This window comes from Echeneis naucrates, chromosome 1, assembly GCF_900963305.1.
Source record: "Echeneis naucrates chromosome 1, fEcheNa1.1, whole genome shotgun sequence".
NCBI lineage: Eukaryota > Metazoa > Chordata > Actinopteri > Carangiformes > Echeneidae > Echeneis > Echeneis naucrates.
The window spans coordinates 3,591,832-3,605,268 of NC_042511.1; the positions used below are offsets into that span (position 1 = coordinate 3,591,832).

The 13,437-nt window shown below is 41.5% G+C and overlaps 1 protein-coding gene across 1 annotated transcript; it reads right to left on the reverse strand.

Annotated features, from left to right (window-relative positions):
* Positions 1–1,880: 1,880 nt before the first annotated feature.
* On the reverse strand, positions 1,881–13,367 carry gaa2 (alpha glucosidase 2). The gene is made up of 21 exons (XM_029511052.1): positions 13,233–13,367; positions 11,673–11,766; positions 10,125–10,682; positions 9,408–9,553; positions 9,141–9,306; positions 8,895–8,991; positions 8,599–8,718; positions 8,350–8,468; positions 8,137–8,268; positions 7,952–8,062; positions 7,552–7,665; positions 7,355–7,439; positions 7,139–7,256; positions 6,916–7,049; positions 6,420–6,571; positions 6,200–6,348; positions 5,957–6,098; positions 5,781–5,879; positions 4,822–4,986; positions 3,968–4,114; positions 1,881–3,494 (listed from the first exon to the last, which is right to left on the reverse strand). Exons 2-21 carry the CDS (start codon positions 11,763–11,765, stop codon positions 3,432–3,434), a joined length of 2,910 nt encoding a protein of 969 aa, XP_029366912.1. The 5' UTR covers position 11,766; positions 13,233–13,367; the 3' UTR covers positions 1,881–3,431.
* Positions 13,368–13,437: the final 70 nt, after the last annotated feature.

A 13,437-nucleotide genomic window follows, 5' to 3' on the forward strand; every position in this document is an offset into this window, starting at 1 on the left:
TTTCATGACTCAGTCGTGGCTCGACGTCAGTGTTTCTTTCGCTGTTTACATCCTGATTCTTGGTGAATTTCTGGACACAGAAGTTGTTCCGGCATTATGAGGAGACAAACTAATTTGGCTCAGTCCTCAGATGACCGGAGGAGCTTAATGACACACATCCTGAGATTCTTCCCTTACAGCCAGTGGGGTTTTAAGGGGTGGGGACTGGAGGAGTTATCTGTAATAAAAACACAGACAGAGAGAAGCTGGAGATGGATTAGTGGAAAGTTAAATAAAGATTCAATCTCTGACGCTGAGCTAAGTGGGGGTGAGAAGAAAGACCACGATGAGGAAATCGTACAAAAATAAATAAATATGAGTTCATTCCCATAATTTAAGAAAACTCAAACCAGGGGCCGGTCTCAATAACATGTCCTGGTTTAATCTTTAATGTTGGAGTCAGTGTTACTGAGGTAATAATCAATGACACCTGTACTGACAATGTGCACACAAAAAAAGTAAACAGGAAAATATGGCTGCTAATTTGATTTATGCTGACAATGTTATGAAAAGAGCAGTAGTTTTTTTTTTTGTTTGTTTTTGTTTTTTATTTAGACAGCAGCACCATATTCTTCCAAATCAAATTTTAAATTTTATTGTCTCATCCTGCACTGAATTTCCCACAAAAAAAAAAAAAAAAATGTCCCTGTAACCGACGCAGTCTTCCAAAAGACAAATATTTCCTGTTGGAGTAAATCGGCCTTATTTTGTCTCACTTCACCCAGAATTCAATGTAGTTCCGTCTGATTTAAGGACTAGTGTTACTGAAATTTAGACACATTTAGACATCATCCTCTAGTCGGACTGTTTGTTTTATCTAAGCTGTAGCCGGTGTCTGGCCTCAAGAGTTCAGCCTTTTCAATGCCTCCAACAGCAGATAGATGATTGTTGCACTACAGAGGTTGTAATTCTGTGTCCAACTGGCATTTAAAGATAAGAAAGCCACATCCATCATCCTGGTTGTTCCCTCCCCCTGTAGAAAAGGGCAGACGATGGGGTTTGGGTGGAGGAAACTTTAAAATGGATGTTCTAAAAATAAATAAATGTAGAAAAAGTGTTATTCTATAATCAAACAGAAGAAAACTGAACACCTACAAAAAAAAAAACTAAAACAAAAACAGAATTTGTGACACGATATCAAAGATGAGGCAGCAGCCACCTGCTCCGTCTTTGCTCGTTTCCTGAACAAGTTACTTATCAGCCACGCTGATGTTTCCATCAGTTATGTATTAAGGCCCATCCCAGCTGATATTGGCTGGTGGTGGGGGGGGGGGGGGGGGGTCACCCTGGTCTAACACATAATGACAAACAATCACACCTACGGGCCATTTAGAGTCACCTGCTTGTGTTTGGATGATGCGAGGAAGCCACAGAAGCACAGAGACAACATGTAAACTCCACACAGAAAGGCCCCGGGGTTCGAACACAGAACCTTCTTGCTGTGAGATCTGTCTGACCTGTTTAAAAAAAAAAAAGAAAAAAAAAAAGTCAACCACATCTCAAAACCAAACCTGAAATATCACTACAAATGTTAAAATACTGACTTCACAGCAATCAGCGGAGCAGCCTGTGCACCGTAAACCTGGGGTCCATTAAAAGGGCGGGCTCCTCCAGTCAGCCTTGTACAGGACGGAAACACCGTTTGTTTTCCTGCTCCAGGCTGACCAGCAACATCTCCACCTTCGAGCGCTTCACACTGACAAATGCTGCATGAGAATCTTTCGTTGCTGTGAGGCAAATTACACTCATCTGTTTCCAACAAGCGCCTCAGCTTTGAGAAACTGTGTCCTCTAGTGGCTCTTGTGTACGTCAACACTTCGGCTTCATGATGCAAATGCAGACAAGGTCAAAATAAAGTTTATTTAAATATAATCTGCTGATCACGTCAGGCAACATGACATTATACCTATGTACATAGTTCTGAAAAAACAAAAAAAAAACAAAACAAAAAAAAAACCTTTGCATTGACTTTTCATGGCGTCATCAACAGAATCTAGAGTTGACCAAATTTACTTTCATTGTCTCGTCATCAATGTTCATATAATCACATTCAGTCGATTACACTAAAAACAAAAACAAAAACAAAATGCTTAATGATGAGACACTGCAGACAGTTAGGGTCACAATTTCAGTTACATCAACACAAACCACAGTAAAATATACTCTATATTCGTCTACATGCGTTAAAAAAAAATTGTTTTGCACAGTTTACTTCGCAGCACACATGCACTGATGATCCGTAGAACAAATGACTCTCCAAAATTGCATAAGGTCCATGAGGCCCATGAATTCAGGTCACACTTCCACAGCTTTAAGGTCAAATTCAGGCAGAATGAATGTGACTGAGCGTGTACATCTGACTCACTTTTAGGTTTTTGCTTGCGGTGTGTTTGCAGACGCATCACAGCTTGACTACAGAACAGTAGGAGCTTATAGTTAGAGCCGTCTCCAGGCAGAGCAGGACCACGGTCGTCAGCGCTGTGCAACAGATGTGAAAGGAACAAACCCAGAAACACACACAGGAATCATAAGGCACCTGTATCTACCGACACAATACTGCAGTCCCAATTAGTGCAAAAACAAGCTGTAAACAGCATTAAAGCACATACAGATTATTACATCATGAACTATTGTCAGACTCATGTCACAATTTGAGGAAGGTAATTATCTCATTTATTGCACATTATCTCTCTCCTGATGAGAATATCTTCACGAGTGCAGATTCGATCAGATGGAGCTAAAAATAAAGCGGAAGTATAAAAGCAAAGACGAGCTTTTCGTTTAGATCAGATGACACTTCAGCGATATAAATAATATAAAGGTGCACACACATCAAAAGCAGTGTCTAAACTACTGCAGCTCAGCGGCTTTGTGTTGCCGTTTCATAAACTTTTGTAGGTGTGTTGGTTCCACACGCACAAATGCTTTTGTTCGGCATCTTTTGAGAATGTTGAACTATAAATAAGATTAACACAAACTTGACTCCACTCGCTACTGAGTGGCTACATTTGTGTTGTCTGAAAAATGGAAAGTTTTGTTTTGGCTCCGTGCTCAAGGACATGAGAGCCGACTTGAGTACAGGACTCAATACCGATGTGGACTAAGAGCAAATCCTCATGTGGTCTAACTTCTCAGTCTGTTGCTGTAATGTACGGGTCTACCCCACAGTGAGTGTGGGTCAGTGTCAGTACAACTCCATTAAACTCCATTAGTGATTTAAAGCTACAACAGAACACAGCTTGAACACAACTTAGGTGTCAGTTCATCTTTAAAGGTTAAATCAGCACTAACATCTCCCAGTTTATTCCCGTCCGTTCTGGATTTGAGAGCCAAAGCAATGAAAAAATATTGCCACTTCGATGTGTGTGAGCTTGTGACTTCAGCAGCGGCTGTTACATCCAGCTGATGGTGAAGTTCTGACTGAGGTTGAGGCCGAGATCTGCGACTACTAACACCTGCAGAGGAAGAGTGGAAGACAAAAGCCCATGACTCACATATATTCTGAGGCCAGGACCACGAACAACGGGAAAACAACACAACCGCACAAGAGAAGCTCTTCAATATCTTTAACTTACACGGTCCACTTTTGCGTTATTAAACATTTTAGCTAGCCAGCAGACAATATCAATCCAATTTTCATAAATATAATAATACCATGGACCATTCAGTGTGGCTGCTTTTACTTTAAGGACTTTTTTTTTGATAATCTGTGTATTTTATTTTATTTTTTTACATTTTAAGACTTTAGCTTGTACTGTAACATTTTCATTTTTGTGTGAACACATCTTGTACATAACTGAGGCCACATTGTCGTATGATTTGTGGTTAAAAATGACTGTTGTAGAATGTAGAAGTGAAACTGGAAGCACGTGATCGGCCTCTTGTACGGCTTCCGTTTAGTGGCTCTACTCTCGTGTCACGGCCTCACCTGATTGTCTCTGTAGGTGAACGCTGCATCCTGGGAGTTCACCAGCACTCTGCTGGGCTTCTCCTTCACACCGTAGAAGGAGGCTGATTCCACCGTGATGTACGTTGCCTCCACGTTAGTATGAAGCACCTGGGACGTCATCACGTTCTGCAAAATAAAAAGCATTGCAACGCATGTCTGAAAGAGTATACTCAGCATTAAATACAAAGTCTTGTCCTGTGTCGCATTTCCAGGTTCATTTTGTCACTTTTTTATTTCTAGAGGACAAAGGAATAAAATGGGATGTGATATGAAGGAATGCAGTGCATCAGCACAACTTATACACTATTTAAAATAATATCTGATGTCTGATCTTTACTCAAAAAAGTTCAGCTGCCTGGTTAAAATCCTTTAAGTTACATCTCCTTCTTCTCTTCTATTAAAAACTATAGACTGCTAATATTGTGGGTGGGGGGGGGGGATTTTGAAACATCCCCCTCATTCGCAGAGTGAAACTTCAGTCTATGATAACATTTCAACATCACTTCTGCACCCTGGACTACAAGCTAAAGCGCTTCAGGAGGAATATGATAACAGCCCCTCCAACCTTATTCTGCACAGATGCACAATCAACAATGCACACAGGAAAGAAGTTTTCAAAAAAAAAACAAACCATCAGAACAATGACTCCTCGATGCATAATTTTCCAGCATGTTCCACCTCAGCCTGCTGAGGATAACTAATCCACTCTGTGAGGTAATCATATATCAGGCATTGCAGGCCCGGATAAGGCAACAACAGATACTCAGGGTTTTGTCCCCCCCCCCCCCCCCCCACACTTTTCTTTCGAGGCAAAACTAAACAAGTATGAGCACCTGGGCGACGCTGAAGGTGATGTAGGCGTAGCGGTTGGACTCGTACGTGTCGATGCTCTCTCCGTCGTCCCAGAACAGGTCTCCACAGGCCGAACCATCATCGGACAGGGCAGAGACCATGTGGAGGGGCTGACCGCTGCTCACCCAAAGGGTCACATTGGGCGCCTGTGCACATAAATGGGCCATTAAAGATAAATATTACTTTATAAACTGAATGAAGTTCACAGAATCCCAAAATCATGTTTGTCAATATTCTTGTCCTGTATACTTGATTCAATTACAACAAGTCAAAGGGTAAAAACACCCAAAATACACATTATCCACCCTGTCTATGAATCATTCTGAGATCTCTGTGGTGAAGACACACACAGCCCCTTACACACATTAAAAATGGGGTGTGATCTGGAAAAATAGCATTAACATTTTTGACTTTTGTCTTATTATTTCTTGATCTCATACACATGAAGTAAATGTCTTTATAGCTTGGCGCCACTTTGGGTAAGAGAGACTTTTTATATTTCTAGAGAACTGACCATGAAGCAGATAATACAGATAATGTTTTGTTTTGATCACCTCCATTTTAATTAACACATTTTCATTCAGAAATAGAATTATTGCCCGTTGTGCAACTCTGCCACTCAGACTAGTTTATCCGGAGTCTTATGAAACATCAGCCATCTGTGTGAAACGTTGACATAATTACTGCGTTAAGTCTTGAGCTATGGCTATGATTGTTTTTGCAAAGTCTGGCTAGTTTGTCCCGGAGTCCAGGTGAATGTTTGTGCCAACTTTCAAGACATTCCCTCAAGGTATGACAGAGATATCACATTCACAAGGCATTGTGGTTCATGAGGTAACTGTGGCCTTGATCATTGAACCCTGAGCTCTGCCTGTTGTGGACAGGGAGGCATAAAAAGAACGCAGTGAGTGAGTTAAAGTGAATTAATAATCTTAGTGACCTGTGTCGGTATAATTGATCCTTCTCGTAAATGCAGGTTGATCTTATCTAGAGGCGCGTGGAGTTGAAGTTCTTCACCCTTACTGCGCACAGAGTCACCCTGGGGAGAAGACGAGCAAACAGTTCACTCTCTCCGTTTCCTTCCGGACAGTGTAGTGAGTCCAGACTGCGTCTTACCGTATAGTAGTCATACCACAGTCCTTCTGGGAAGTAACCATCCACATAATCGACTGCATGATCTAACACTGGTGTCACCAGCAAAGCTTTCCCCCACAGGAACTGTTTGTCAATCCCATAGGTTCTTACATCTTTAGGAAACCTGTTGAGAAACAGGCAGGGAGGCCGGAATCAGTCAAATCTCTGTTTGAATGGATTTTAAAAATGATTTACAAGTGAGTTGTGTTTCTGTGCTCCTCTTACTCAAACATCAGAGGTCGAGCAACAGTGTGTCCGTGCACATGAGCGTGATGAAAGAGAGTGTAGAGGACGGGGAAGAGAGAATAACGCAGCAGCAGAGCCTGTTTCATGGCTGTGCGAGCCAGAGGGCTGAAGGCGGTGGGATCCTGAGGCTGCAAAGACATTTAGAAGTCAGATTTCCCATGATGGGGATGAGACTGGACAGTGATGTTAAGAGCGTTACCTTCACGTCAATGGCATTGTGGTTGCGTGTGAAGGGATAAAAGGCCCCGAGCTGCGTCCAGCGGACACACAGTTCCTCCTGTGGCTCCTCGCTGAAGCCACAGATATCTGCTCCCACCAGCGGGATGCCCAAAAGGTTAAAAGTCAATATACCTAAAGGAGAGCAGGAAATGGAAAAGCTGAGATTTAAAAAAAAAAAACAAACAAACAAATGCCAAACTATTAAAATCACAATTACATTAAGAAATATGAAGTGAAACAACATGCGGCCGTTGCTGTTTCTCATCATTTATACTGTCGTGTACAGCTCCACACACACACACACACACAAAAAAAATCATCATCCAGAGTCACACAACCTTTCAATTAGCTGGTTCACAACAACTAACGTCTGTCATAAATATATGACAGGTAAATAATCTCGTTGAGTCTCATAACAGCTGACAAACAGCACCGATGCTACAGTTGCCATGGCATTGCTTCTCTTCATATCCAACCTGCTATAGATGTGTAGAGGTCTTTCCACTGGCTCCTGTTGTCTCCCAGCCAGTGGCCAGAGTACTTCCCCTGACTGGGAAAGGTGGAGCGAGAGATCACAAAAGGTCTCTTTTCCAGGATCTGGGTCAGAGCGCTGGATGGGAAGACAAAAATTATTTGACATGACATGTTTCAGTGTTTGCCATTTTATCTGGTGTGTGCAGGTGTTTCAGCGCTGCAGACCTGGCTGAGGCTTTGGCCTCCATCAGTCCATACAGGCTGTGGATATTATAGTGAATGGACTGCTTTTGCTTTGCAGAAGCACACACAGTTTTGGCTCTCAGCAAACCTCCTAGTATACCTGCAAGGTAAAAAAAAAAAAAAAAAAGAGCGGTTTTACACATTGACAGTCAAGTTTGCTTGTTGTTTGATTTTGTGTTTGAGATCCATGTCTCTCACCAGGTGTGTAAGGAGGGTTTTCAAGACTGTTTGATGGGCAGCCATTAGTGGATCCATCCAGGAAATTTGACGGCTCATTCATGTCCTAAAATGAGCCGGTGAGAAGTTAATAAATACTGAGAACCACTATACTAATATCGTCTAAGTCAGCGGTCAAAGGCTTATCCCCTCCAAATATCTCCCATTCTCATACGTACAATCCATAATCCATCAAACTGCACTTTCTCATGGAACCTCTTGAGATTGTCGTACCACCACTTATGTGTCACTTCATCTGAGAAATCAGGATAAGCTGTCAAACCAGGCCACACCTGGAGGGGAGGATGGAGGATTTTATTTATGAATCTCACTGATTTTTTTTTTTTCCATTTTGACAGTGAAGCACAGCAGAGACCCATCTGGCAAGATAAGATACATTACTTGCTGTAATGTTTCCACAATTGAAGTCTAAATGGTGGGAATGCACATGCTTTTAGTTTTTGCCAGTTTTTGTCATTCAATATGTTTTGTCATTGTGAAAATTTAATTTCCTAAAAGTAATAAGAAGATTCAATTGTGAAGTTAGAATCCAGCGTCTTATTACGACTGAGGTCTCACCTTCCCTATAAGTGTTTTTCCTTCAGAGTCCTTAATAAAAACGTCTCTTTTCAGTCCTTCGTCAAATGGCCAGTATGAGCCCTCAGGCTGAGAGCTGCTGATACCAGGGTCCTGCAGGATGAGAAACATCAGTCACACACAAGATCAGACAATAAATTTACGTGAAAGTACGAACTCCTGTGTACCAGGATCATGACATAGCGCTGGTCATGAACGTGCAGATCCTTGACCATGTCGGGCAGTGTGCCGAACTTTGCCGAGTCCAAAGTGAAGTCCATAAAACGATCCATGTAGTCGATGTCGTTCCACTGGACATCCTGCAAACAGAGACACAGGTAAATAAATCACTGAATGATCAACACCGAGCACAAACAGACAATCTGCTGAGCAAGCTTTACCTGAGGTATCCCATAATTCCTCATGCTTTTGACAACCTCCCAGGTAGAATCGCTGGTGTTGTAACCCCAGCGGCAGAGATGGTATCCTAGAGCCCAGTAGATGGGCATCGCTGGGAATCCTACAGCAAGACAGAGCGAAGCCATGACAATAATCAGAGTGACAGAAAACCAGAACTGTCACTTTAGATAAAGAAACAATAACATCCACCCCCTAACCCATCCATGTTCCCTACACCCTGTCCTACTGACCTATGACTTCCAAATACTGTTCAATAACTGAACCAGGATCTGGACCAAGGAAGACGTAAAAGTCAAGAATTCCACCGATAGTTCTCCAGGTGAGGGCCGGAGCAGGCTGCAGGACCACATCTGAGACAACGGGGACAAAAAATAAATAAATCAAATGGAAGCAGAAAACGACTGAAATCTCAAGTTCATTAGAGAAGAGTTCATTTGGGACTTCTGCTTTTATATTGCAGCTGAACTTTGTGAGCTGTTGTTACATGAACAGTTGTGAAATCTTCCAACTGTGAGGGCAGACTGACCCATTGCATTGCTGTTCAGCAGGAAGAAGCCGTGTGCGTTCCCTCCGTCCTCCATTACCAGGTAAAACGGATGAGCGCCGTACAAGTTTGTCTGCTCCTGCATTGCAGAGAGGAACAGAAGACTATTACTGCAGCGGCTATTTGTCCAAAATCATGATCAAGCTCAAAGTCATGGCTCATGGCTACTGAATGAACTAAACCAAAAGGAACCAGAGACTCAATACAAATGAACAAAATCATGAATACCACAGGAGGCACATCTCGGGCCCACATGGTGAGCGTGTTCCAGTGGACGTCATGCAGAAAGGTGGAGCGATGTTCCCCGAGGCCATAGATGAACTGACTAGGGATGGTGGTGGAGAACTGGAGGAACTGATCCGCATAGAAGAGAGGAGCCACTGTGGTGTTCAGACTATCAGGGAACCAAAGAAAAGAGACACACTGCTGATGCTACAACACAGTTGTTTTCGTATCTGATTTGCACGAGGCCTGTCAAAGTGTGGACAGACTTACAGCACAGCTCCTGTGGAGCGTCTCTTCACGACGAGGCCGAAGGGATCTTTTGAAAGCTCCACAATATAGACTGGGCTTTCTGCCTTCTTGGTGGCGGTGGGGACAGAGATTGGAACCTCAAAGCGTGAGTTAGAAGGGTCAGTAATCTGAAATGAGAAACATTAGACAAACAAACTGTTTGGATTTGAATTACAGAACAGAGCATCCACAACAGCATGCAATAAAAACTTCAAAGTTTATGGCACCCCTTTATGGCACATTTGGTTTAAACAAAACAACACAAAAAGGTAGACCTATTAGATCACTCAGAATTTGTGTCTTTATTCATGTGCCTAATGGGGTTGACGGGATTTCCCTAAACGTTCAACTCTAAAACTAATGATTTTAATTGGTGAGTCAGTTAACCCTTATTGTCAAGTGAAGGTGAAAAACAAACAAAGAGCAACATTTCTGCCTCCTCAGAAATGGATCTTTCCTTTTCTTTCTACACCAGCTAAACACTTCTCTCAGCGTTTGTTTGCTGAGAACTGGTCAGTGTGAACAGTGTGAACTACAAGCGATAAAGCCAAAAGCCAAAAAGCTTTTCTTCTCAAAATTTACTCCAGGAAGGACTTTCAGAGCGTTTTGGTGGTAAACAAAATGTCACCAGGACATTCACGAAGCTCCCGCCATAGATATAAACAGTAAATGTGTGTCCACAATATGTCCTCCACTCACCCTGACTCGTAGCCGTTGGTCTGTCTCGTGACGAACCTCCACCTCCAGGGTGAGGACGTCTGCGGGGTAATAGGTCTTCACCTCTCTTACAAGCGTACCTTTTTGTCCCAGGGATGTGTCGTTTACTGACACAAGTGAGTAGGAAGGAAAATCCGGAGGATAGAAGCACCAAGGGATACCATTTCTCCCAAACGGACGGGCAGCAGGGGAGGAGGAAGCAGGGATAAAGCAACAGTTCCTTGCCTCACACAACTCTCTGGTCACAACCACCCCTCTTTCAGGGTAGCAATCAAACCTCCAGGCCTCTGGAATTAAACTGCACGCCTGACGCTGTGAGTCGGATACAGTGTTGTTTATTCCTGCGAGGGGCGTTTTTGTTGCGGCTGGTAGCGGGGGTCTGTGAGGCTGCTGTTTGGATGGCCCATGCAGCCAGAACAAGGTGCCCAGCAGCCAGCCTCCACAGAGCAGCAGCAGCAGGCAGCCGATCACCAAGAGGGCCTTGGTGACGGAGCATGAGGGCAGCCGAGGAAGCAGGGAGGCCTCCTCCGGCTCCTGCACCTTCAAAAACAGCATGAAAATCAAATAAGCAACACATTCATGAAAGCAAACATCAAAAACAGTCAATTAGCTTTCATTAAGGTTTAATGCCCAATAAATCTCACATGGAGTTACAAGTCATAACAACATTGAAACATTCTTCTATACACACAAACTCACAGTAATTAGGTAATGAATTAAAATATAATTGAACCCAATGCAACAGCTCAATTATATAGTCTATCTTTACAGATCTAATAATTGAATTTTGACTGACACTTTCAAAAAAGGACTGATTTAACTATATGCTAATTAAGGAGGTCTTAATGAGGTTCACTGGGACCTAAATGGATGAACACATATTTGAATGAGAATTTTATACAAATTAAACGTTTTGTAGGCAAACAGCCAGCTCAGCCTGAGGCCATCACAGGTGCACCATAATTATCATAATAAATCAATTTCTGTCTCATTATTAAACAAAGTAGTATAAAGATTTAATTAAAAACTAGGAATAATTTTCTGGAACGTTTAGGTGCTTCACTGTGTAATTTCACTTTTCTTCTCCCAGACTGAAACAAACATCCGATGGCAACGATGAGTGAAACAATACCAGCCATAACTGGAAACATGCCGGTCTGTGCTTCTTGTGTTTCTCTAAAAACTTGGAATAATTTTAAATTTTCATTTTTATTTTTATTCATTTTCATAATTTTATCTTGACCTTTCTCAGCTACCAACACTACAAAGAGGTAAAGGGCGTCACAACAGTGCCACGGTAATATCAACAGTAAATCTGGCTTTCCAAAAGATGTAATAAAACAGAACTATTACTGTCTGTATAACATTAAGATAATGAGACGGATGCATGTGGATTCTGAAATATCCTCAAACAATGGCCATAATGAGGAAGAGCAGTAAGTTTTTACATCAATGATTTGAAGGCACAGAAATTGACCAAACCTTTATCATTTTAAAACAAACCGAATAAGATTTGAGGCATAAACTTACTGAAATTTCTTCATGGACAGGCCGAGGCTCCTCTGACAACACGGCACTGGAAAACTGAACATCTTCAGGGTTTAACCGCTTGTATGAAACCATCCTAACAGTGTGTGTGAGAGACAGCACAAAGGTCAGTTAAATGACAAATGCTATGTCTGGCTGTTTCGAGTTGGTGTGAGAAACATGCATGAGGAAGTGCGAAGTGATTAGTTTCTCTGATTTGGTGATTTTCATTGTTACAGTACAACAGAAGAAACATAACGGGGAGTAGAAGACGAGCAGAAGACAGTCAATATGGAGACTGTGGTGACGATGGCCTTTACACAGCCAGAGCTTAAAGAACAGCAAGCTCTTTTTAAGATTCTTTTGGTTAATGTCAGTGGTGGAAGAAGTATTCAGAGAAAAATGAGAAAATGCAAGAGACTGAAAAGCTCCAGTGGAAAAAAACAGCATCAAAAGTAAAAGCATTCATGCAATTATATCATGAATAATACATTCCATTCTAAGATTACTTTACTTCATTCTGTAATTTGTAAATGTAGAATCAATGTTAGCAACTTAACATGCCTGTGTTTGGGTTAATAACAAATATTTCAAAAATGCTTTATGTGACGGAAAATGTATAACATCATTTCATTAACATCTGAAAATTTACAAGATACTAAAGCTGTCAGATCTCCATGAGACGTAGCGTAGGTTCAGTGTAAAAGAACTGCATAACAAAAACACCAAAATACTGAAATGCCCCTCAAATTTCGGTTCAAGTCCAGAATTTGAGAATTGAATGAATGACGAATTCATAATTTATTTTGGTTACAATATATAGTCCTTAAATTGTATCCAATCGAGTGACACAACATTGTCATACATATTTGCACTAAACATTTCCCCACGACAAAATTTAACAGAACAGATCGAAAAACCAAATTTACTCAAATTTTTCTTCTTAATCATTTCACATTTCAGTCACTTTACATTGTAATCCTTAATTATTTTACCTTTCACTGTTCTTTTTTTTAACTCAGCTGAGAATGTGTACTCATTCTACTCAGCTGAATCTTGTGTTGGTGTTGCAGTAAGTTTTTTTTTAAAACATATTCAAACTGTTGAATAAAACATGACACTGACCTGGGGGGTGAGATGTTATGAGCACTGGCAAGAAGTGTCTGCACATTTACTGCTCAGCTGGTATTTTAAAAAAGGGCAAAAAGTTCATTATATAATATTGAAGTTTTCATCCTTACTTAAGGGACTTTTAATATTTTAGGTGCTGCATTTATATATGCGGACTTTACCATATTACACAACACTCTCTTATAATATTTGGACAGGTTTTATACATAATATAATATATAACTTGGGATTGATAAAGGATTATTAAAAGGATATATTAATTTTATTTATTTCTACTTATGAGAAAACAATGACTGACCTGCCGAAGCTGAGCTGCAGTCGGTACGTTAACACAGCAAATTAACGTTGATTAGCATTAGCTGCCTTTAGCAGCACCGTTATGTGTGCGCTGACGTTAGCAGGTGATGGCTGCCACGGCTATAAAACACCTACCTGGGCGTGCTTTGAGCCTTAAACGAACAAAACGGAGTAAAATCCCAGAAAGAGGAGCTATGTTGGCTGAATGTTTGGAAACGTTGATAGCCTGAACCGTCGGTGCGACGGGACTCTGTTTATCTCCATGTCACATTCACGGAGCCTCGGAAGTCTGAAAACTTCCGCTTGAAGATGTCGGATTGACGATTTGTAAAAGTAAACT

Excerpts from the sequence above, each read along its gene's own strand:
- gaa2 (XM_029511052.1), bottom strand. The coding sequence starts at position 11,765 with ATGGTTTCATACAAGCGGTTAAACCCTGAAGATGTTCAGTTTTCCAGT. Across the intron at positions 5,880-5,956 it reads TGTGGTATGACTACTATACG|GGTGACTCTGTGCGCAGTAA; the intron begins GTAAGACGCAGT and ends TCTTCTCCCCAG. Across the intron at positions 3,495-3,967 it reads TCACCTACAGAGACAATCAG|GTGTTAGTAGTCGCAGATCT; the intron begins GTGAGGCCGTGA and ends CTTCCTCTGCAG.